The sequence below is a fragment of the Danio aesculapii genome, chromosome 19, assembly GCF_903798145.1.
Source record: "Danio aesculapii chromosome 19, fDanAes4.1, whole genome shotgun sequence".
Classification (NCBI taxonomy): Eukaryota; Metazoa; Chordata; class Actinopteri; order Cypriniformes; family Danionidae; genus Danio; species Danio aesculapii.
The window spans coordinates 37264632-37291221 of record NC_079453.1 but is presented as its reverse complement, the minus strand read 5'-3'; the positions used below and the strand labels follow the sequence as shown (position 1 = coordinate 37291221).

The window sequence follows — 26590 nt, the reverse complement described above, 5'->3', positions numbered from 1 at the left end:
CAATCTGCAATCTATCGAATCTGCTATCTGCATTCTGTTGCATTTCCTGCAGCTCCCGGATGTAATGTCAAATTTTAACAGCCGAATTTGAGCTAAAAATTGCCTTTTGAATATTCTACTTTGTATTTTTCTAAACAGAACTGAATATTTTGGGGCGACGCAGTGCAGTAGGTAGTACAGTTCGATCCTCTGCTGGGTCAGTTGGCGTTTCTGTGTGGAGATTGCATGTTCTCCCCGCGTTTGTGTGGGTTTCCTCTGGGTGCTCCAGTTTCCCCCACAGTCCAATGACATGCGGTACAGGTGAATTGGATAGGCTAAATTGTCCGTAGTGTATGAGTGCGAATGAGAGTAAATGGATGTTTCCCAGAGATGGGTTTCAGATGGAAGGCTGCGTAAAACATGTGCTAGATAAGTTGGCGGTTCATTCCGCTGTGGCGACCCCCGATTAATAAAGGGACTAAGCCGAAAAGAAAATGAATGAATATTTTGGAAGTGAAATCTGGAAGTTGAATAGGAAGTATTGAATTTAAATATGAATTTGTGTTTTGGATTGAAATATTCACAGCTTTAACAAAAAGCCCCGGCAATTCAAGTCATTAAAATGCAAGCAGTTGTTAATTCAATGTATAATTCTTTTCAGTTAGTGCTGTTCGACAAGCTTTTTATTTCAATACTTTTGGCATTAATTTTGTTCCCTATCTTAATAACCATCATCTAGTCTAACACCCCAATCAATGACTCCTATGAACCAGTTCCTAATAGTGAATTAAAAACCTTCAACATATCTTGTGGAATCTCATTATAATGAAATTGGTATTGTATACTGTACTTACATTTTTCATATATATTGAAGTATTCTAGAAATTCCAAATTCAGCCACATACAGTCTGACTCTTGAATGAACTACTTAATGAATCACTTAAAAAATGACCTACCCAACTGAATCAGTCAATGAAACCATCAATGAATTGAATCGCTCAGTCAAATTTCTTTCTGTTCAACATATATTCTTTCAATTAAACACAAACATTTAATGATATTGATGAATATTTACAACACAGTTTGTAAAAAAAAAATAATGAAAATTATATATACAAACACATACTGAATACTAAAGGGTGAACAGAATGATGTGGGAAAGCCTGATTAGATGTCTCTTGTTTTATTACAAAATATATATTTTAGAAAGAAAGTTCTGCTTATAAAACACACATCTGTTTCAGTGTCTTGAGCACTTTTATAAGGGTTTTCTCTCATTATTTTTTTTCTAGTACTACAATACGAGAAGAAATCTCAGGAGATCCTACTGTAGGTTTCACTGCATGGAGAAGGGTTAGGGTTTCACCGCACACACACACACACACATCGAGCCCAAAACATCAAGTACAAATGTGAACACTGATCAGCCATTCCAGTTCATTGCATTTTACATTGGAAGAGCTTCGCTATAAGGGGAAATAAAACATTTATGGTGCAATTTGTGCCTGTTTCGCCAGACTAAACAAACAAAATGGAGACAGATTGAACGGCTACAATGGCATGGACACAAGCTGTCTGGTGCTCAAGTTGTCCATAATTTTCATTGATGGCACCGGCTTGTTTGGATGATCTGGCTGTCAGTAAAAGTCAAATGATACAGTTGTGAGAGTCTCTTCCTGCTTTTAGAAGTCCACAGGCCGGACCATCATAGTGGTCTTGGTTGCCATCCAACTTGGCCCTTTCCAGTAGTACCATTTTATACTGTTATAGCGTATCACGTTGGAGTTTCCAGAGTAATATATCCCGTTGAGATTGGACGGCCCGCAAGCTTCAAACCACCAGCCTACAGAAACAAGGAGCAAGCTATTTTATTTATTTGTTCATTTAATTAATTTTTTTTATTATTAAAGGGATAGCTTATCCAAAAATGTACATTCTGCCATCTTTTACTCACCATCCAATTTGTTCCAATCCAGTTTGAGATTCATTCTTCTGTTGAACACAAAAGTAGATATTTTAAAGAATGTTGAAATCCGGTAACCATTGATGTCCATAGTATTTGTTTTTCCTTCTGTGGATATCAATGGTTACAGGTTTCCAACATTCTTCAAAATATCTTCTTTTGTGTTTAACAGGAGAAAGAAACTCAAAGTGGTTTGCAACAAGTAGAGGGTAAGTAAACGATGACAGAATTTTCATTTTGGGGTGAAGTATTACTTTAATACCACAAAATGTCAAATAACAAAATTAACTTCCTTCGACAACAAAATAAAATAAAATAAAATAAAATAAAATAAAATAAATAAATAAAATAAAAATAAAATAAAATAAAATAAAATAAAATAAAATTAAATTAAATTAAATTAAATTAAATTAAATTAAATTGCAATGTTTAAAATAAATCACTCTTATTATCTTTTCAGATAATCAATTACACGAGCAACCAGATATTGCTGAACAAATGACTCCTTTAAATCGGTTCTTATTAGTAAATCAAAAGCATACTCTCTCATGAATCTAAAATGAATCTCATGTGATTCCTGAATGAATGACTTTTATGAACTGAAACTTTTTCATTAAACTAAAACAACATAAATCACATTGCCCTATTCTTAGAAATATGGCCCTTATGAATCAATTCCTCACAGTGAATCAAAAACACAGCACAAGCAATCTAGTCTGACTAGAATCAGGATCAGAATAATTGAATGGTTCATTTTAGTGAATCAAAAACAAACTAACAAAGTGACCAGTGATTTCTGCATACAGCAAACAACTTTTGCCAATAATTAAAAACATACAGCACAAGCATTGTAGCCTGATTCTCAAATGATTATTTATAAACTGGTTCTATTTAGTAAATCAAAAACTTGCAGAGCTACCAGTGTAATATGATGCACTTTTTAATCTAAGTTTAATTTATTTTATTTTATTTAATTTTATAAATATAATTTTTTTTATAGAAGTTTAATTTAAATGTACTCCTTTTAGAACTTCAAAAATGACATTTACTGTTTGTTCAAACTACTTATTTAAAATGAGCTGAAACAACACAATTCTTGAGGGTTTTTTAGGAAGAACTTAATTGTTTATGTCCAATCCACTTAAATTAGTTCAAACTAATACGTTAACTTAATTCCTTCATGTTTCGCCAACACAAATCGATTGTGTGGAATCCAGCATTTTTTTACAGTGTAAAGGCCCGTTCACACCAGAACGCTCTTTGCTCGCATTTTTCGTTGTCGTTTAATGCCTTGTGACTAAAAAAAGGGCGCCAATGTGATCGTGCACAACAACCCGCAAAACGCCAGGCATAAAAGCGTCATTTTTTCACCACTTGGAGGTGCTCAAGCACAAAATTGTCAATTAAAGAAGATGCTCAGAGGCGATTTAACCATGGAGCATGCTATCCATGCTTGTTCGAAGCGCCAGTAACTTTAACAAGCATGTCAACTTTCTCTCTTCTTCTTCTGTGTTACAAGTAGTGGTGGGCAAAGCGAGGCTTCATCTAACACTGAAACAGTCGAAGCAAATGTGTCGAAGCTTCGAAACCCGTCTCTACAGTGACACCTAGTGGTCATTTTTTATGTAACGCTCTGGAAGCTTCAGCAAAGATACAATTAAGCAAATTGAGGTATCAAACCCCATGTTGTAGAGTTAAGGCTTCAAGCGATTTAGTGAAGCGGAGAGTTCCAGACTAGCATGCCGAGATAATGGGTTCGAATCCAGAGTGATGAAGCTATATATATTAGTTTTTAAATGCTTTGTTTTTTTATCGTGTTTTGATTTAACATTGGTCTGACAGCCCATTGAACACTTTGTGAATAAATTTGTCTTGTTTTTGGTCATAAAAAAAATAACATTAATAAAATACATCAAGTCATAATTTTAAAGTATTTGTGCAGGACGGGATACGAACTTTGGCCATTTGCAGCACAAGCACAGTCCACTAGGCTATAAGATAGAGATTTTTTACTGTCAGTCAAAGCAGATTCACCAGGTCTCGAAACGCTTCTGAAATGACCTATGCTTTGAATCGCTTTTGTCACGTGACCTGGTGTTTCGAAACACTTTAGTCACGTGACCTGGGTGTTTTGGATCATGCTTTGGTGCAGTTTTTCGAAACACTTGCCGAGTGATTTTGCATACTCTTCTGCTCGACGCCAGTGAAAATCGCTTGGGCTTGAATGCGGAAAACCGTCTCTAAAAACACTGACGATAAACGCAAACGAAATGCATCCCGGTGTGTAAGAGCCCTAAAGTATTTTTTTTTCTTCCATTTACTCTCATCATCTGTTCTTTGCATAGTTTGATCTTTAGTTTCATAACAATTACAACACTGCACATAGGATTTGCATGCACATGCCCTGACTGCATGCATTACACCAGCTTTGAGACTTGATCATATGTTTTTACACAAGCTTCTACTGTTTTTTTTTTTTTGGTAAGCAGCACACAAGGGATGGATTCTGGGTTGTTTGTAAGGAACCTTTACCTGTTGGCGGTAAGGAGGGAGCTTGGTTCCAGCTCCTCTGATCTGTGGCTCTGCTTCACTTTAGTAAAGAGTGTCTAAAGTTTATTTTTAACAAGGTCCCTGATCAGGCCAACCTTATCCATCCGCCCAACACATTTCAGTTTGGCTTGTTTTGAGTTTCTGTCACAGTTTAATGCAGACTTTAGGTTACTATCAAAGGATAACTATATTGAACCCAACAAAAAACTTACTTGTGATCTCTAAGGGCAAAACAACAAAATGCTAAAAAAAGTATAATCCGACCCCTTCGAAACCTGTACTGAAACAGATTTTGGTTATATTTTGTTTGGATCAATGCCATTATTTAAGCCAAGTGAAGTCGAACTACTGTTTTATTTAAAAGGCAACAATACCTAGACTTGTTCAGTTGGCATGGAAATACTTAACATTATAATCCTATTGTAGTTTGTGTCTTGAGTGATGCTGGAAAATAGCTTGCAGTCAGATTATTAGAGAAAATGAGTAATGGATAATAGCAGATGAGATACGATACCTCCGGTGGCCATCTGAGCACACTTGCAGCTGCACTGGTCATTGTCTTGATCTTTAGTGCTGAATTGGGTCCCCGAGTGGGTAAGACTGCTAGTGCGTCCAGCTGTACCACTGAAACCCCTGGCATGGAGACTGGAGAGAGACAGACAAATACTGAATATTTCAACAAATGGATGGATACAGAATATATGATATACTGCAGGTGTTTTTTAACCCCCTAAATATGGCGATCCTCTTGTGACCCACTTAGTGTACATACAACCCCAAATCAGAAAAAGTTGGGGAGTATGGAAAATGCAAATAAAAAAAGAAAGTAGTGATTTCTAAATTTACTTTGACTTGCATTTCATTGCAGACAATACAACAAACATTATTTATGTGTTCCTCATGATTTTTATTGTTTATTTCAATTTTGGTTCATGCACATTTCAAAAAAAGTTGGGACAGGAGCAATTTAGAACTAGTAATCAGGTAAATGTCAGGAGATGTCAACAGGTGATTGTAATTATGATTTGTTATAAAAGCAGCATCTAAGAACAGATCAGGGTGTCCATGGGGTCATAAAAAGTATTAAAAGTTGATAAACCAATTATGAGAAAATGAAGGTCCTTAAAAGGTCTTAATGACGTTTTTACGAGGTCTTAAATTTTATTCAAGTGTTGGCCAAAGTTTTGAATCTAAAAAAGCTTAAATGTATTTATTTTCCTCCTAAAATTAACAACGGCGTGCTCGATCCGCGTGAGTGGTTTGGGCCGGGGCGCGTCCGGCCAAGCTTCTCCGTCCAGGTGATGTCACATAATTTGAGACAAACGCGGGAAGGTGATGTGTCGATCTCTACATGTAGCAAAACCATAGTGTATTGAAAGCATAAGAGCGAAACAGACAGCAAAAGGGGAAAATGTAAATTTTTGCGTACTTCTGGTTGGAGAAAGACGAGTTTAAACAGTGGCTGAAGCCGGTTGCTGAAAACAACCGCGTAATTTATTCTTTCAGGCTTTGTTTCTTCCGAGCGTATCTGAGTTCTGTTGCATGGTTGTGCTCCATTGATTTATTTAACTACAACTGTTAATTAACAACTGTTTATTAAGTTAAAGGTTTGATACTGATTAGAACTTGAAGTGGCGATGAGTTCTTAAAATATCTTTAAAGTCTTAAAAAGGTCAATTTCAGTTACCTTTAGGATTCCTGCAAATACCTTGGGTCTAGTCCTCGAAGAGCAAGATGGGCTGAGGATCGCTAGTTTGCTGACAAATACGTGAGAAAATGATTGAAATGTTCAAAAACAATGAAAGATAGGAAGACATTTGGATATTTTTTATTTGTGTTTTCCATACTCTGCCAACTTTTTCTGATTTGGGGTTGTAGATATAAAGGCAAGTATCTGTGCTATCATTAGAGTACGGGGAAAAAGTAAAAACTGATAAGTTTCTTGTGAACAAAATCAGCATATTTGAATGATTCCTAAAGGATCCCGTGACAGGGAAGACTTATTCACTGGAATAAATTACATTTTAAAATATGGTAAAGAAGAAAACAGCCATTTTAAATGGCAAGAAAGTTTCTTAATGTTCTTTTACAGAATTTTTTTTTTTTTTTTTGCCATAAAAAACCTTACTGAGCTCAGACTTAATAGATTTTATGCAAAATGCTTTTAAATGTGGAGGGATTATGAGAAAAGATTTCAGACAACTGACAAGTGTAGAATGAAACTTTTATAGTTTCGATTAATAATAATTATTATTATTGCACAAAACCTTTACCAGGTCCATTTTGAACCTCGCTATTCATACGCTGAAAAACAATCCACATTATAATTCACACTTTTTTGTCACATGACTGATGTGAAGTCCTGGAGGTCAAATTCTATAAAAATTCAAGAGACCTGTCAATCTTTCATTTGTTTTAATACATTGATATGTAAAATCTGGCCCCTACTAGCCATTATGAACACCTGCTGCAGGATTTCAGTTAATAAAACCTCATTGGATATGTACACATAGACAACACCTATATACACTTTGCCTTCAGAGCTGCCTTCATCCTTCGAGGCATAGATTCCACAAGGTACTGGAAATATTCCTCAGAGATTTTGGTCAATATTGACATGATAGCATCACACAGTTGCTGCTCTTTTGCTCTATTGGATTGAGTTCTGGTGACTGTGAAGGCCATTTGAGTACAATAAACTCATTGTCATGTTCAAGAAACCAGTCTGAGATGATTCAAGCTTTATGACATGGCGCGTAATCCTGCTGGGAGTAGCCATCAGAAGATGGGTAGACTGTGGTCATAAAGGGATGGACATGGTCAGCAACAATACTCAGGTAGGCTGTGGTGTTGACACAATGCTCAATTGGTACTAATGGGCCCAAAGTGTGACAAGAAAATATCCCCCACACCATTACACCACCACCAGCCTAAAAACATTGATACAAGGCAGGATGGATCCACGCTTTCATGTTTTTAATGCCAAATTTTGTCCCTACCATCCGAATGTCACAGCAGAAATTGAGACTCATCAGACCAGATAACGTTTTCCCAATCTTCTATTGTTCAATTTTGCTGAGCCTGTGCGAATTGTAGCCTCAAATTTGTGTTCTTAGCTGACAGAAGTGGCTTCCAGTGTGGTCTCAAGGTTAGACGTGTTGTGCGTTCAGAGATGCTCTTTGTGCATACCTCGGTTGTAACGAGTGGTTATTTGAGTTGCTTTTCTGTCAGCTCAAACTAGTCTAGTCATTCTCCTCTAACCTCTGGCATCAACAAGGCATTTGCACCCACAGAACTGCCACTCACTGGGTATTTTCTCTTTTTCAGCCCATTCTCTGTAAACCCTAGAGATGGTTGTGCATGAAAAACCCAGTAGATCAGCAGTTTCTGAAATACTCAGACCAGCCCATCTGGCACCAACAACAATGCCGCATTCAAAATCACTTAAATCCCTTTTCTTCCCCATTCTGATGCTCAGTTTGAACTGCAGCAGATCGTCTTGAACATGTCTACACGCCTAAATGCATTGAGTTGCTGCCATGTTATTGGCTGATTAGAAATTTGCATTAACGAGCCATTGGCAAGTGGCCGGTGAGTGTATTATATTATATTTTAACTGCATGTTAACTATGTTTACATATAATAACTTTTACTGATAAAGTTATTAGTAATTCTTAAGTTAAATACAATTATTTGTAACTAATAAAGTTATAGTAACTAATAACCTTTTTTGATTTTGACTGTAATGTTAAAATGTGCATATTTTGTAAAGCTGCTTTGAAACAATAATTTGAAAAGCGCTATACAAGTAAACTTGAATTGAATTCAACTGAATAAAAACAGCAGGACAAATGAAAACACTTATTGTGTCTTCTTATATTCTGTCACTGTATTAAAACAATGATATAAAAAGTGATTGTGATTATACAGAATACTGTATGCATGGCATGTCAGAAGTCTCATCTCAAACTAATTTCTTGTACAATACAATATCCTCACCATACTCCAATAACCAACAGTCACAAGATTTCAATCCAGCAGAGCACCTTTGGGATGTATGCGGTGGTCAATTGCAAAAAATGGTCAAACATTATTTTGATGGTCCATTTGTTGAATTTAAGTTACATTGCATCTACATGCCAACTAATTATCATTAGATTATAAGTAGACTATTAGGTTGGGGTTAGGGTTGGAGTTAGAGTATGTTGACATGTACTTGCAAAGTTACTTATAGTCAGTTAAATGTCTGTTATAGGAGCAGTAACAACAGATATTAAGCAGACAGTCTCCAAAAGTTGTGCCAAGAAATGTTCCACATTGTTTTGTTTTTTTGGCACTTCTTGAGTTTCAGCATTAGCTTTTTTGATCATCTCAGACACATATCCAGTTTTAAATAAATTAGCTTAAATACAATACACAAAGGAGTGCTTTAACTTAGATTGTTTTTTTTTCTTCTTACATAATCTGATGAAAGCGTCTACATCTATTACATCCACCGTTAACCCCAGTAATTGGACCGGCTGCGAGCCCGTATGAGATACTCCTAAGTGATTTATCTTTTCCTCTTTCTTATTTCAGAACGCTCTAAGACTCATTAATACGCATTCCAAAGATATCCAGCCTCCATTATCCACAATCCATTGTTGACGATGTCTCACCAGGACGGATTGCGCGCACATGGTGCCAGATAGAGGACCACACACAGCTAGAGACTGCAGGAGATTGCGTTGGCAAGAAAACACCCCTGCGCCATAGGTTGCTTGGCTGCTTAATCCCAAACGGGCCCAACACCCTCGAGACCATGCCAGGATTCTCAGCATGCTAATAAAATGCACACTTACCATATGAGGTAAACTAGAAAACAAACATGGTGGGATTTGGCAAGTGTTTGTTCTGCTATTTCCCCTACCTGCTTACACGCACACAAACACACACTGGAGTCTCCATCTGATAGCGGTGCTGCAATACTCAAGCCGTTCTAGAGTTGTATTCCAAATCATTTATTTTGAGTTCAATTTAATATTTCTGGTTCTGGTTCATTCGCTGTATAAGTATGCCCAAAAGCGATGCTTGGTGTTTAATTGCATCCCTTAAGAGAGGTGTGAGATTTGTTTAACTCGGCAGTTTTCTGGCAAAGCCTAACGCTTGAAATTGTTTGCCCTGTTTCTCTCTGGTAGGCAAATCTTCTCTTGGGATTGGCAGACCAGACGAAAGAGTGTTGCTGTGAGAAATTGTGGTTTACCCTAAATGTAGCCTCGAGGCCATTGCCATGAAAATTAAAATTACCCATTTTTGGAAGTATGGGGAGATGATTTATGCTAAATTTTCAATTGGGAACACAGAAATTTAACAAAAAAAAAGTCCAGTCATTTAAATGGCAGGATGTTAATGTTGGTCATTTCCATTGTAGACCATCTGTCAGATATTAAATATTTAGCTACTTTCATATTATCCCACACACTTCAACCATTAAAACTGAAGGTTTGTATTGAAATTCCAGTTTGGAATCAAGCAAAGCTCTGCCTTCATGTTTTATGATAATAATGAGCCCCTCAAAAAGACTAACATAAACATTTAAGGCCCAGGACACACCAACTGTGTTACCTGCACTGTAAAATAAAAAGCATAAAATAACAGCTGTTAAATTACAGCCATTTACCTTAAAATAACAGAGTAAATTACATAAATTTACCGGAAATTTACATTTAAGTAAATTTCTGTAATTTACTGTCTGTTATTTTATGGTAAATGTCTGTAACTTATTGGCCGGTATTTTAAGATTTTTTTCCGGCACCCCAGCTGCCGGGAAAAAAAAACGTAAAATAACGGATTTTTTTTTTAACAGTGTAGCATCAGCTGCATCTGAACCAAATATCTACACATAAACACACCGCCAACCTGGTTTTACCAAATAAGACACGTTCCTGTATTAACATCTTGCCTAGAACAACATTCCAGTCAGCCAATCAGTATTAAGGGATATGTTTAACGTTAAGTTTAGGCTTACAGTTAGGTTTATGCACTTATACATGATTGTTATCCCACTATTATTCCCCTCTGATTTGGGGAATAATTTACAGTTATGGTTGGGTTCAGGGGTGTGGAATAGGTATGGATTACATTTTCAAACAAAAACGATGTTCCAGGATTACCATTACCATAGATGTTAATCCAGAATCACATCGTACTTGGCAAGTCATGATGTGCTAAACACCCCAAGACATTCGACTATATCTTTCCATTTCTGCAAATATGTATTGTAATTTCACAAAGAGAAAGTGAAACTAGTGCTGCACACATACAAACCGTAAAGAAAGCAGCATTTATGTACCATTTTCAAAGTAGTTACTGGTCATCACAGAGGGATTTGCTTGTGTAAATGTCTAAAAATCTGACAATATTTAAGAAATGTAAAGAATTTGCATTCCCTCCTGACTTTTTTCTTGTTTTGCTTACTTTCGTAACTTCGATTTTTGTTCTTGCGATCTGATTCACAGCTGAACAGCCACTCAGAGATCTTCCTTTACTGATGGCCGATGCGGATTCTACAAGCTGAAGCAAGCAAACTCCCTTCCACATGAGGTGATAGGTGAAACACGCAAAACCAGCTAGCGGCCCGACGCTGCTGTGTTGAAGCCTTAAAATGAACATTCTGTCAAGTTAAAAAAATAAACAGTGCAGCATCAATTGACCCTTCACTAAGCCCCGCCCTCCTTAGTCACTGTTGTTACGCCTGTCAAGCTTTCGTACCTGGCACGTCTATTACAATATGTATGCGCCGGTGTCAGACATTGCCAGGGACATAATTAGTCATTTTTGGAGAACAGGTGATATATCCGAGAAAGCAAGACAAAAAAGGACTGCAGTATGCATTACAGGGGTGTATTCACCACATAATATGCAACCGATTAGAAAATAATTTAATCAAAATTGAAGCTAGGTTAGCCTAGCCGCCTCATACGCTGACCATTCAACAGCTTAGTTCATGCACAGCAGGACAGGTGAAATTTAAAAATAATCTAATAATAACAAATTAAACCTTGATTTCTCTTTTTTTTGCCAAAAAGCCTGATAGATTAATTGCTGTGGAATGAAATATAGCATTACTAACCGACGAGGAAACACGCATGGAAAGTGCTTCAACATAATTCAATCATAGAAAGAAAAGCCAAAAAGGGGATTATATTAATATTAATCCAACACCAAATATAAAAGCAGACACTAGCCTTCTATAACGCCGTCACCAATGACTAAATCACAAAAAGACTGACGAAAACAAAAGTGAACTGTAGCTCTGACATGGACATGAGTGTTATAAATGACTGAAAAACAGCTGTGGGTGAAGTATATTGATTGCAAGTACTCAGTTTGTGATCACATCTCAGTTTTGTTCTGTTGATATGTAGTTTCAAATATTTGTAGCTTGAAACAGATGACTTGAAATATGACTGGATTGTGCTTGCTCTAAAAGCTATTGCGAGAGCTTAAACGGAGCAGTGCTCATACTATCGAGCGAAAGAAGAAAAAGACAGCTGTGAAATATAACCTGCTTTGTATTTTTGTAGGAAACACAGTTTAGATCTGTTTAGGGTAAGAGGTGTGTGAGTTATTGCCGTGTATCACTGAATGTGTCATGAATACTGAAAATAAAACAAACTTAACCCTGCTCTTTTTTAGTGGCCCTCAAACAGCTTGATCCGCGCTGGATCAAGGGAAAAAAATTCCATCATCCCATCCAAACTTTTAGGATACCAGTATCAGATTTGCATAATCCATATGCACAACAATTTAGCTCGTTTCCCTCACTCGAAAGCTTGACAGACCTCCTGCGTGTAGCTACGGTTGCTAAGCCACGATTGGTGTGTGATGGTTTTCGGGTGTGGCTTAGCGAAGGGTCAATTGAATAAATTGGGGGAGGTTACTCTCAATGTTAAACTACAACAGAAATCAAAACTAACCATCTGATTTTGTTAGCTCACATTGCTAGTTTTGTAGTGAGCAATTCATCTGTTCATGTCATTAAGAAAAAAAAAATGGTTTCCCTTGTAATCTTTAATTGAAATCTAAAAATGCACTTCCTGTTTGTTTGTTTTTTTTCAGTAAAACTGTCAGATTACGTATGCTTTAAGTATTGAGTGTGGTTTACATACTTAACCATGCCTCTCCAACTATCAGTTTTGAAAACAAACAGAAATGGTGAGGAGAAGGAGTCTGTTAGTTTGTAATAACTCTTCTAAAATTAATTTCCCAATCATTCCTATATGAACTTTATTAAAATCCTTCAGTTCGCAGTAGAAAATATAAGCCACGCCTACTGTTTTCTCCAACCCAGGCTCATTCTGAAAACATACCCCTATATACATTTCTGGAGAGCGCCAAGTATGTCCCAGGAGGTAATTTTGTGCATTTTTTGTTTTTCGCGAATCCACCAGAGGGCAGTGTATGCTTTTTGAGATCTCAAATTTCTCTCGCAAGTGCCATTCGCACCTGCTATTCTCACGTAAATCCACCAGAGACCACTGTCAACTGACTGACTGAACGATCGACTGACCCACCCTCCTCCTTCCCTAAACCCAACCAAAAGTGTTTTCAAAAGCACTGAAACTCTTCTCTGCGTCTTAAGTACGTCAACATACATAGCAAGCTATCTGGAAAAACTGGTAACAGTGGTAATGCAGTCAATACGGAGGTAAGCGGTCAGCTGGTAAGCACGAAAAGGAACGGCGTCATACCGCCCCGTAGCTTTCGTACCATACGTACTTTCACGATCTCCAGAAATGTATATAAGGGTACGTTTTCAGAACGACCCTGTGTTGGTTTTTTATTTAATATGTCGTTTCTCTAGGAACTGCGTCACAATATGAAAAAAAAAAAAAACACAGTCGCAGCTTCCAGTTCATGTGGACTTTCAATGTTAATAACAAAAGACGAGCCAAATAAAAGAGCCAAAAAAGAAACAAAATGCACCAGTAATGGTTTAAAATAAGATGAATATGTCATTCCCACTGCATATCTAAATACAAATTAAGTTTTAATCTAAGTCTGAATACCACAAGTTGACAATGCTTATGTGTATTTGAAACTAAACATAATAAATGACTTAAATGACAAGTGGTATTCATAAATAAACACCATCACTTCCACCAGTTCAGCTCAGGCCTGCTTTGACTAAATCACAGAATGAAGCCGAGCTATGATGAAAAAGATTTTATCTCATTCTATTTCATTTCTTCCCCCAATTCAATTCAATCCACATATATTTAGCTGGTAGTATGTGAGTTACTGCCACGGTCGATTTTATCCCCAGCGCTCTATGTAATAGCTCACGTCTGGGATGCTAACACATAAGAAGCTTCTTCAAATGTTGAGCAGGAGTTTTCAATTTAGCGACTGAGTATTATAATGAGCCTGCTGCTGGAATTCATCATTTTTTTATGTTTTGTTATGTGATTGTTGCAGTTGCGATCAGTGGTGGAAAGTGTTTGGCGGGAATGTTCTCTACCGCACGCAGCTCTGCCACCTCCCTTTCACTTTTCCACAGCTTGTTATCCGTTCCTGTTAAATCACAAAACAAAACGCAACCAAATGTGTTCCTGCTGCTGATAAACATCTACTGATGTACAGCTGCAATTCTGATTTAGTCAAATAAAAGGTTGTGCTGGAAAAGCCCTCGCACTTAAATCAAAAACATTGCCACTAGACCAATCATATCTGACCATATCTGACCCCATGTTATCTGAAATGAACAGAAATGGGCAGAAAAATCATCAAAAAAGAAAAGCAACTGCTGTGCTATTGAAAGTAGTTTAACTCATCTGTACACTTTTGTGGCATTCTAGGCTTTACAGTAGCTTACAATATTTATACCATGGGTATTATTATTTAAATATAATTTGTGGGTTCATTTCCAAATGTGGCATCAATTGAGTGCATCACAACAGTTAGGGACAACCCAGGCTCATTCTGATTACGTACCCCTATAAAGCGCCAAAATACATCCCAGGAGCTATGTTTTTTGCCGCTTTTATTTTTGCGAATCCACCAGAGGCTGCTGTGTACGTTTTTTGAGATCTTAAATTTCACTCGCGAGTGCCATTCGTCCCCGCTCGAAGCGTAAATCCACCAGAGGCCGCTGTCGACTGACTGTCGACTTACTGACTGGCTGACCAATCGACTGACCCACCCTCCTCCTTCCCTAAAACCAACCAATAGTTATTTCAAAAGCACAGATTGAGCTGCCTACCCACTTCCCTAAACCCAACTGACAGTTTTCAAAAGCAATCCAAAAAAAAAAACACGCTCTTGCCTGATTTGTATTACATTTTCAGATTTTACCACATTTTCACCCTGTTATTTACTTGTTTACTTAATTTTTTTGGCTTCTATTTTTGTCTTACCTGCTATTGATCGACTAACCCACCCTCCTCCTTTCCTAAAGCCAACCAATAGTTTTTTTAAAAGCACAGATTCACCAGCGCCCACCCACTTCCCTAAATCCAACCGACAGTGTTTTCAAAAGCACTCCAGAAAAATAAAAGGCCTCACGGCAGCCTGATTTTTACGTTTTCCGATTTTACCACATTCTCACCCTGTTATTTACTAGTTTATTTTAATTTTTGTCTTTTGTTTTACCTGCTTTCTGGAACTGTTCTTAACTGGACTTGAACCCTGTCCTCGTGATCAACTCCTCTCTGCATCTCAAGTCCGCCGACATATGCAGCGAGCCACTGGACAAACTAGTAACAGCGAAAAAGCCGTTTATACGGAGGTAATCGGTCAGCTGGTAAGCGTGAAAAGGAACAGCATCATTCAGCCCAATAGCGTTCATTTTAAAGATGAAATGCAGCCTTACGTAGCTCTGGCTACATAATTCGCATTCTCCAGAAATGTATATAGGGGTATATTTTCAGAATGAGCCTGTGTTGGTTAGTTAACATCTAAAGTCAAGAGAACGTGATGATATCGGTACCTATACTTCTTATCTTCTCCTTCAATGTAGAAAGTGTCGTACTGAGAATAAGCCTGGTGTTCCTCTGCATCTTTGAGGTGAACCTGAAGAGTGTAGTCTTTTGTTGTGGTGAGCAGGTGGATGGCATCATTTCCTAACCAGTGCTCTCCTGATGGATCTCCAAATCCCTGATGAAAAACAATTACAAACAAAAAGTTAAAGATGCTTTATTTGTTTGACAAACATGATCTCATCTCCTACAAATATCAGACCAGAAGTCACTCATTTTGGTCCCACCTTCAAGGTTCATACACATTTTTACTACTAAAATGACTTTTCCATGATTTTTCCAAGACTTTCAAGTAAATTTTCATGACCTAATGTTTCATGCAATGTCTACATATGTGTGATAAAAGAAAAACAATGCATGTTCAAATTTATTACAGCATATCGTAAAACACGCAACAATCTATTCAGTTTAAATTTATATCTATGTCAAATTTATTTAGATAATGCTTACACCACACTAATAATGTGAGAGTATGTGATTGGCCAAGTACAGAAAAGTAGTAAAGACAACAAACCTATATTCAAGTATACAGATATCTGTTTTTCCTAAACTTTTCCATGCCTGAAAAATGGCATGTCAAAATTCCATGGCTTGTCCAGGTTTTCCATGACCGTATGAACCCTGCACCTTATAAGTGGCCATAAAAATAGGTATTTACACAAGTACAACATACTTATTGTGTTCATACTGACCCTATTCTTCCCATACAGTATGAGTGGCCAAAGCCATTGCATTCTTTTTGGCTTAAGACTTCCCAGTTTCATTCACTTCCATTGATTTTTAGATGTTAAAAACTACACATAATGCTGCTTAATGTTTAAAGCTTATATTTTCATATTATATTATTCTACTTTTATATTTATGAACACACTTATGTGTAGAGCATGTAGTTTGACCATTTTCTGCTGTTTATCATTTCTAGTCATTTTTTCCCATGAGCAAATGAATCAGAAGTTCTAAAACAATCACAAAAAAATGAATGCACTTCCACATTGCAGAATAAAATCATTCAGATTGCACAACATTCTGCTATTAAGGTGGGATACTGTCACAGTTTGTCTCTCACAAGAAGCACAGGAATTATCAAAAACACACTATTTATTTAAAATATTTATTTGCAGACCACTCACATGAACACAAGAAGACCAGCATGAAGACAATACAATATCAGACAATGAGCTACTTAAACTCATGGGTATAAATAGACAAGACATAATTAAACTGAATCCATACAGGGGTGCGACACAGGTGGAACTAATCAAACTAATATATGGTGGGAAAACTTAAAGGAATCACATGACATAAACAGTAAGCACATGGACCACATGACAGCTAAACAACAGCATTGTGACACATATGAGTAAGGTTAGAGACAGGGGTTTGGTTGTATAGGTAGAATTTAAGATGGGTTAAGGTGTATGGGTCAGTAAACAGATATAAATGTAATTACAGAAATTAATTACAGATGAACAATTTAAATTAAATAAAATGGGACCCTAATCTCTATTTGAGAGCTGCATGGAGTTTCAACCTGAGCTTTGTGTGCTTTAAAATAGTATTTTTGCTTGAACATATGTGGTCTGGTGGATGCATGAGTTCTATTAGAATCAAAAGTAATAGCACACACTGTAAATTACTAATATTTTTATATTAAAAAGTTCATTTTTGAACACTGTGGGGTCAGATTTTCTATCAGGGAAAATTAGCTTGAGACCAAAATCTTGTAAAAGCACCAATAGGAAGTTCAGCGGGTGTAAATAAGTGCAAATTTAAGAACCCAGCAGCAGCTCATTTACATGATTACCAACACAAAGAGAAAACAATACATAACACAGGCACAAAGTGGGTTGAGATAAGCTTTTTTGGTTGTTAAATAGTGACACAAATAACAGTAAAGCGAGTCCCCCCCTAAAATAAATGAGCATAAATGTCATCAATAAAATAACTATCCCATTTCATTACAAATTTTGTCTGTTTTTAGTAAACCTTAATAATTGCTGTTAAAGGGATAGTTCACCCCAAAAATTAAAATGTACTCACTATTTACTCACCATCAAGTGGTTACAAACATTAATGAGTTTCTTTATCCTGTTGAACACAAAATAGGATATTTTGAAGAATGTTAAAAAACTGGTAACCATTGACACCCATTGTAGGAAAAACAAACACTATGGAAGTCAATGGTTACCGGTTTCCTGGATTTAAATATTTTTTTTGTATTCAACAGAAAAAAATGAAACCTAAATAGGTTTTTAACCTGTTTAATTTAGTACATCAACATACTGAATTAAAAGTCAACTTCCGACTCACGCTGACCTTTATTTTATTGACCTTCTTCTTTACATACAAGCAATTCTATTTCTAAAAAAACAAGTTCTTAAATAATCACAAAAAGGAGCACACTTCCGCATTGCGGAATAAGTTATAATAATAAATAAAATGCTTGCTTTAAAACAATATACTGTATGAAGTATGAAGCTCATGTATGAAGTATGAAGCTCATGTAAACATCAGATGCTATGATAGCTTTTGTAATTTTAGTAGTATGTTTAATCTAATGTTTAATATTATGTACTGGTATATTTCGTTAATTTAATGTGATTGAGAGGAGATCGTGCTGTGCATTGTTGCATGTAAGCATGGGCTGTTATAAGATTCTGACGATATGATAACCTTGGATAAAAATATCACGGTTTCGCAATATCACAGTATTATGATTACTGCTCTAAAATATGTTCTCTTTAAAGGGCCATGAAAACCCTCTTTCAGTTCAAGTCTACGTCAGAATTTTTTGCTCTGTGAGCAGAGGGAGCAGTGGGTGTGGCCAGCAGAGCAGGGGAAAAACTGGGAACGATCATCTGTTGTCAGTTGGCTCACAAAATGAGACATAAACCGTGAGGAGACGCGTGATTTTATAGTTTACAACGTTTAAATGCAAAGAAATACACAATAATTTAATGCCCTGCTACATTTGTTATTCGTAATTTCATATAAACATAACCACAATTTGTTATAGCATTATAAAAATAACTATGTAAACACTTATGAGGTAGGACCTCCTGAATCCCCAGGTCTGAATGCCGACACAATGGATAGAGGTGCAGCAGGTCTCTTGTTCTATCTATTCCAACCACTAACCCTGCCGGCAATCTGGAGATTTTAAACATAGGCAAACATAGGCAAACACAGCAACACGGATGTAAGCGATGTGTCTAATTTGTAACAAACTCATCTGATAAAAGACAGTCCGCCATTGTCCAATTCTAATACAGCTCTCTCAACAAAAATGCTTGCTGCAAAGCAACATCTTTGCTGTATCGGGCCTAACAGCATCGCAGGGAAACACATGCAACAAACCCTGTGAATCATGGAAACAAACACATAACGTTACGACCCTTCATGAATGGCTAAATACTGCTTGCCGTATGCAGACACGGTCTCACCCAGTCATTGGGTCTCACAGCTTGGCAGGTCTGCTTTGCCTTCGGAAAGTATGTACTCTCATGAATAATTAAGAAGCAGGGTCTTCTCATAGGATAAGAAAACTCCGCTATGATTGATAATAAGAAACGTCATCCCTCTACTAACAAATTTGTTATACATCACCAATTTTGATCTCGCCCCAAAAATTATTTTAAACCGAAAGATGAAATTAGCTTACAAAAGCTCCAAATTATCCAGTTTTCCCCACAATTAAAGCTAACAGGTGCTAAAGTCTTAACTGATACTCAACACACACAAATCTGTTCATTTTTTTTTTTTAGTACTCGAGGGTGTGTTGAACCATTAAGTGTCTGGGTAAAAAACAACAACTTTATATTGTAATTATAACAACAGTATATTTTATTTTAACATTTAAAATATTTTGAAAGAGTAAACATGTTGGGTTAGATAATTAAAATAATCATTGACATCATTGACCTTTAAAAACACAAATTTCTTTACAACTTGAAAAGGCATCTTTGGATATCATCCCATGCCTAGTTACATGACTAAAAGCTGCAATAATAATAATAATAATAATAATAATAATAATAATAATAATAATAATAATAATAATAATAATAATAATAATAATAATAATTCCTTACATTTATATAGTGCACTTATTGAGTGCTGGGCAGTCAAAGCATTTTACACATTTGTGGAGGGAATCTTCTCATCTGCCTCCAGTGTGCAGCATCCACCTGGAAGAAGCAACAACAGCTATATTGTGCCAGTCCACACACTACACACCAGGTGATTGACGGAGAGGAGACAGAGTAATGAAGCCAATTATGAGGAGGCCATGCAAGGGCGTAGAATTGGCATGGACGAAGGGGACGTGTCCCCATCAATATCCACCAATTACAGAAATGTCCCTACCAATAATTTAATTGACTTCAAAATAAAGTAATGCTCTGTCAACTCATAACCTAAACGTGCAAAAAGTCAAGTTCGCTACTAGTTCACCATAATACTTTTAACCAAGGCAGTGCAATTAATTAAAATTCAATTTTGATTTTGACCTCCATGATTATGAAAAACAATAATCGGGATAAAACAGTTAAATTGCGTCACACACCTCTCTAAATTTCTCTACATTCATACCTCCTCAAAGCCTAACTGCAGTAAAATCATGTAAAATGACTTTTGCAGCATGGGGCAGGATTGTTATTAATATTATTAAGTGTTTATTTTATATAATTAAGTCCTTTAATCATGTTTTTAAAAGCACAAAACAGAATTTGTGCTGTTCAATGCATGCACTCTAGGGATGTAAGTCCCCAGCAATGTCAAGAGCAAATCTACGTCCTTGAGGCCATGATGGACAGGGGGTAAATTTGGCCAGGATACCAAGGTAAACCCCTGCTTAACGTCTCATCCGAAAAATGGTGCTCACTGAGCAGTATAGAGTCCCCTTCTGGGGCGTTAGGACCCACACAGACTGCAGGTTGGGCGCTCCCTGCTGGTCTCACAAACAACACTTCCGGCAGCAAGCTAGCTTTTCCATGTGGTCTCCAATCCAGGTACTGACCAGGCACAGCCCTGCTTTGCTTGAGTGGGCGACCATGTGAGAGATGCAGAGAGCTAGCTGCCAGTTAAGAATAAAAGAGAAAATAACTTCTCTATGAGTATATAAGGGTCTTAAAAGGTGGAATGTGTCAATCATTTACACATTTGTTGAGAAAATAAAAGGACATGGCTTCTGAAGGACACTACCGAGGTCCTTTATCACACACTGGTAAACATTTCACAAGACCCACTCTATAACCATAGCAAAATGCCGCATTTCCATCTGCTTGGGCCAGCAAATGAGATGGCACTTTGTGAACACTGTGAGATGTGGTAATGCAGCTGGGCATTCAAATGCTTCGATGCACACGTTATCAGCAATCTACAGGGGCTCCCGACTCCCACGCTCCATCTGGGGCCAAATATTTATCATTCACTTGTAAAAACATTTTTCTTGGAAAACAAGGGGAAGAGAAAACAAAACTTGTGCCATTCTAAAAGCACTCCCAGAGCAGCCATAGCAATTTGTCTGCTGAAGTAGCCCAGGTGAGATGAATTACCACCATTTTTTTTTTTTGCATTTAAAACTCAATAACGGTATTTTCCAAACAACTCAGCTCTTTAGGGAATATAATATGCTAATGTTAAAGCAGCCATCTCTAACAGCATTCTCCTCTCCTTGTATTTTGTAACTTGCTTTAAATGATGGACACAAAGTGTGAATAATGACGTCCAATTCAAATTCAAGTCTTATCTTTTCTCTTCTCGAGACTTCAAATGACCCTGTGACCGAATTAATATATACTCTTCCTCCCATACCGGGAGGGAATGCAGGTGTAACAACAGAGGGAGACGTGGGAATTCAGAAACGGCCAATCAGAACTCTCTTTCTAAAGGAAAAGGTCAACGGGGGTCACCGAAGCATTGGTAATCTGCATTTATACTCATCAGATGCCACAAATGAGGGGTAGACGCTCTCCATCAGCGCAGGTTAAATGTGTGCTTAAAATGTTAGGCGCTTCAGATTAATGGTAGCAGGCGTTTGCATAAGTCAAGAAATCTCAATAAGGGATAGACAGGCTCACATGGAAATTATACAGTGCGTCTTCATTAAAAGAAATGATCATACTTCATTGTCTGAGGCAAAATCGAGAGAAATGATTCAGAGGAAACTTTAACGATGGCACAAAATCTAATTCCTGTTATATATTTGTCAGATGAGAGTAAAAACATGAAATATGTGCTATTTTACTAAAACATGACTGATATCGTAGAATTTATCAGAAGGTTTTTATTGTATTTAAAAAGATATTCGGTGCACAAAGATCTTATTAATATTGATGCCTGCAATAAAATAAATGATCTGAGACAAAGAAAACGGGGGTTTTTAAGGTAATTTAAAGCAAAAATGCAGAAAGATAACCACACTGCTTCCTAAAGCTATCCTCTTGTTATATGGTTAAACAAATTAAATGGGGAAAAGGCTCTAATTGGTTTTGGACAAGATGTTCTTACCAGTTTGTAATCATTCCAGTCACGGTTGAAATCAACTGATCCATCATAGCGATGCTGAAAGACAGTCCAGCCTCCTCCTTTAGTTTTCATATCACAGAATACCTGGTCAGAAAAAACACATTCATGACGTTAATATTCAATTCAATTCAATTCACCTTTATTTGTATAGCGCTTATACAATGTAGATTGTGTCAAAGCAGCTTCACATAAAAGGTCATAGTAAAGAGTAAATAGGAACAGTGTAATTCACATATACACATATTCTTAGCCATCTTACACTTTTAGCAAAAGACAGATAATACTAGTGTGACATCGCTGTCAGATGGAAATCTTGAAACTCAAAACCTGCATTTTATATAATTTAACATTGTCAGAAGTATGTGAGATTTTTGCATATCTGGATTTTTTCTAGATGGGTTTTTAAAAATCTGGAATAAACACACACACACACACACACACACACACACACACACACAAAGTATGTGATTTGAGATAACATAGCCTTACATCAGATTCTAATCTGATATAACTGAGGTGACAGCATGTAAAATAAGTACAACAGATTACATTTTTATCATTTTTCAGGTGACTTTATCATTAGTTTTTTTTTTCATCAGGTAATATATTTTTGGCAATAGGTGCTTATTTTATGCTGTTCTTGAATACATCTAACCAAAATGTTGTGCCATAAAGCAAGAAGCATACTTACTGACTTCAAAATTCAAAGTTGATATTTAGCCGCACCATGTTGGTGTTTCGTAACATCTCAGTTCAATTCAATTAGATTCACCTTTATTGGTATAGCGCTTTTACAATGTAGATTGTGTCAAAGCAGCTTCGCATAGAAGATAATAGTAAATTGAAACAGTGTAGTTCAGTTTTCAGAGTTTAAGTTCAGTTCAGTTTAGCTCAGTTCAGTGTGGTTTAATAATCACTACTGAGAGTCCAAACACTGAAGAGCAAATCCATCGATGCACAGCTCTACAGATCCCAAACCATGCAAGCCAGTGGCGACAGCGTCGAGAAAAAAACTTCACCAATTGGCGAAAGTTACGAATTAAAAAACCTCAAAAGAAACCAGACTCAGTTGGGCACGACCTTTTCTCCTCTGACCAAACGTCTTGTGCAGAGCTGCAGTCAAGGCGCCAGAGGCTGGAAACTGGACCTCAGCGAAGACTCTTCTGTCCCTGGAGCATCACAGGACTTGTCTGTCCCTGGAGGGACAGGGACTCGTCTGTCCCTGGAGCGTCACATCTCATTTTTACGAGGTGGGATGTTAGCCTAACACTCAACCCCCAACCTGGAGGACCAGGACATACACACCTACAATATGAACAATTTAGCTTACCCAATTCACCTATAGCGCATGTCTTTGGACTTGTGGGGGAAACCGGAGCACCCAGAGGTAACCCACACGAACACGGAGAGAACATGCAAATTCTACTTTGATATGCCAACTGACCCAACTGGGGCGCGAACCAGCAACCTTCTTGCTACGAGGCGACAGTGGCCAAACAAGACGCATGCAAAGCATTGTTCAAGAGTTCACACTTAGCTGATGATAACAAGGTGTGTTTGGCATGTTGTCCAGCGAGAGAGCCCTGAGCGCAGACGATCCTAAAGGCCGGGAGTCCCTCCTGTTTCATAGGGCGAGAGGGGAGTCTGAGCTCAGGTAGGTCTTGAGAGCTCCCCTGAATTACTGCTTTCAGCCTATTAATTAATTATAGAAAATGTCACGGCATGATAGACAGCTAACTGTATGGCATATGTTTGTGTAAATGCTTATATACTGTGCCAATTTGTTTTATTTGATTCACTTTTACCTCATGTCTTTGGACTGTGGGAGGAAATCAGGGATTCCAGGGGAAACCCACACAAACACAGGGAGAACATGCAAACTCTGCACAGAAATGCCAACTAGCCTGGCCGTGACTCAAACCATTGACCTTCTGGCTATGAGGCGACAGTGCTAACCACTGAGCTGCTGTGCCACCCTATCCTGGATTAATCTAAGAAGTGGATGGGAGATTCTTTAAAACGAAGACAACTAAGGTAAGAAAATCTGGAAATTTATTGTGTTTGGACTCTTCTTATTGGTAAATCATGTGATAGCTAATACGGGACCAGTCGTGATCAATCACAATCATGTGATCCTCTTGAAATTAGTTCACTTTGAGCATATGCACTAAAAAAATATATTTCTGCAAAACCGTTACAAACAATTAATAGTTTTTTGCAAACAAAGACCCTCTCGTTCACCGGGAAAAACTCCAACACATGGTGGCTAAATTGGGGAGCTATATGCAAGCTCACACCAGCCCACCGCCTCTCACAGTGGGGAACTCCAGAGTAGAGGAAAGTCCAGCCCTTCTCAAGAAGTTGAGTTCCAGAGCTCCAGTTGTGCATGAAGGGGAGTCCAACTATAGTCTGTACCGTTCCATCTCCAGCACAAGTTGAGGCTCCTTACCTCCCAGTGAGGTGACATTCCATGTCCCAAGAGCCTGTTTCTGTGCCAGACGATCGTGGTCCTAACCTTCGAACACCACCAGTTCCGCAATGCACTGGCCCCTTATGTCTACCCCTGCAAGTGGTGGGCCTGCAGGAGGATGGTCCCACGTCGCTCCTTCGGGCTAAGCCTGGACAGGTTCCGTGGGATAAAACCCCACGACCAGGTGCTCGCATACAAGCCCCAACCCCAGGCCTGGCTCCAGGGTGGGGCTCTGGCTGCACCATACCGGGCGACGTCACAGTCCTCACTGTTTTTGCACTCATAAAGGGTTTTTGAACTGCACTTAATCTGACCTGTCCCCTAAGACCTTTTTGCCTGGGAGACCCTACCAGGGGCATTAGCCCCTGACAACATAGCTCTTGGGGTCACTCAGGCACTCAAACCCCTCCACCATGATAAGGTGGTGGTTCATGCAGGATAAATTTAGTAACTTAAATTGTTGTTTAAATTCAACCCAGATAAATTGATTACAACCACTTAATTTAAAAAAATGTAATCCAAGGAATCATCTTTGAATTTTTTTTCAGTGTGCTTAGGCTTAGTTTGAACATTACATAAAACAAATAAAGTCATAAAAATCTTGAAATAAATCAATAGCACAAATTACAAGCATTATAGCATAATAATGCCCAAAAACACTCTGGGAGTCTGAATATACTATTGTTTAAACATATACATACAGTATATTTTATTTCTTATCTTTCTTAAGTAATCTAAACATACAAAAAACATGGGATTAAATTTTATGAGCCAAAAAACAATGAACTACTTCAGCTTAACACTGTTTAAGGCAATGGTTGCCGATTTGTTTTAATAAAAAAAAGCTAATCTGAGCAGTGGTACAGCTTTAATTTTCCTAAAATATGCAAAAAAGCACACATCGATTCATCAAAAGATGCCTCCTGGTTAATAATGAGCTCTTTACACCTCTGTAGGCTGTCAGCACTGACAAAATAAACTAAATGAAAACTTAAAAGGCAAAATATCATATGAACTTTATGAGTTATTACAGTTTTTAATGAAAAATGGTACCCTTCCTGAACCCACAATCTTTTCTGAGAGCAAGAACTGGATCACAAAGCACCAAATTTAGCTTTTTGATTCAGGACATTCTGTTCTTATCCTTGTTCACAGTGAGATATCAGTCCTCTGTTGGGTTTGTATTTAGTTTAAACTGAGCAATAAAGTAGCCATACAAATGATGAATTGTCACATTTTTAACCCCAAGTCCCAAAGAGACATGTTGAGCTATAAACACACTGATCTAGATGCAGTCTAAGCACTCGATTGTACACTTAGTGCTTTTCAGTGATTCCCTTAAAACTTTTTCTAACCATTGATTAGCTATTGAACACCAAAAGGATTAATAATTTATCGCTTTGTGGAGAAAACAAGGAGTCGGTTTGAGCTGTGAGCAATATCACATAATAAAAATTGAATTCCATCATCCAAATCCATCAAAACTAATTAAAGCCAATCCCGTAAAGGATTTTCTCCTCAAATATTAAACATTTTGAGCCTGTGGGTGTCAAGCGAAAAACATTCCAAGTAAATATCATCTATATGATTTTTGTCCAATTTTCCCAGCTGTTTCTGAGAAGAAATAAGCTTACGGAGAAGGCCGAAAGCAATAAGTTCTTCTTGGCGAAAACATAAAATGGGATAACATACATTTCCATCCCTTTGGCGGGACCAGCTCATTTAGCAACACAATAACACTGGTCTTGAGACCTTCCGTGGTCAAAACTTTAAACAGCTAATCAGGCTTTAAAGACAAAGCAGTCTCGCATTAATGACATCTGTAGAGAGGTCTCTTTTGGGAAGAATGAATGGATTTCATTGTTATTCAGCAGAGCCTATCCTTCTGTTTGCATAACAGATGTGAGATGTTCTTTGTTTTCTGCTTCTTGGCTATACACATCACAATGAACGTCCTTAAACTGAGCCAAATATTTCAGTATTATTTTTACCTTATGAGACTGTCTATTTATTACCATATGCACATTTACACAAATCTAATTTATACAAATATGCAGCACAACTCTATCGTATGAATTCTGC

At 37.4% G+C, this 26590-nt stretch overlaps 1 protein-coding gene across 2 annotated transcripts in view; it reads right to left on the bottom strand.

Annotated features, from left to right (window-relative positions):
- Positions 1-1109: 1109 nt before the first annotated feature.
- angpt2b (angiopoietin 2b) overlaps positions 1110-26590 on the bottom strand; it is a 70392-nt gene continuing 44911 nt past the window's right edge. Inside the window, exons 6-9 of one of the 2 annotated variants that reach the window (XM_056480448.1) lie at positions 22021-22122; positions 15462-15628; positions 5007-5137; positions 1110-1822 (exon numbers count right to left, since the gene is read on the bottom strand). In XM_056480448.1, the coding sequence (XP_056336423.1) occupies positions 1662-1822; positions 5007-5137; positions 15462-15628; positions 22021-22122 (561 nt within the window). In that variant the 3' untranslated portion in view covers positions 1110-1661. The remainder of the gene's footprint in view (positions 1823-5006; positions 5138-15461; positions 15629-22020; positions 22123-26590) is intronic. The other variant, XM_056480449.1, reaches the window with a different exon arrangement.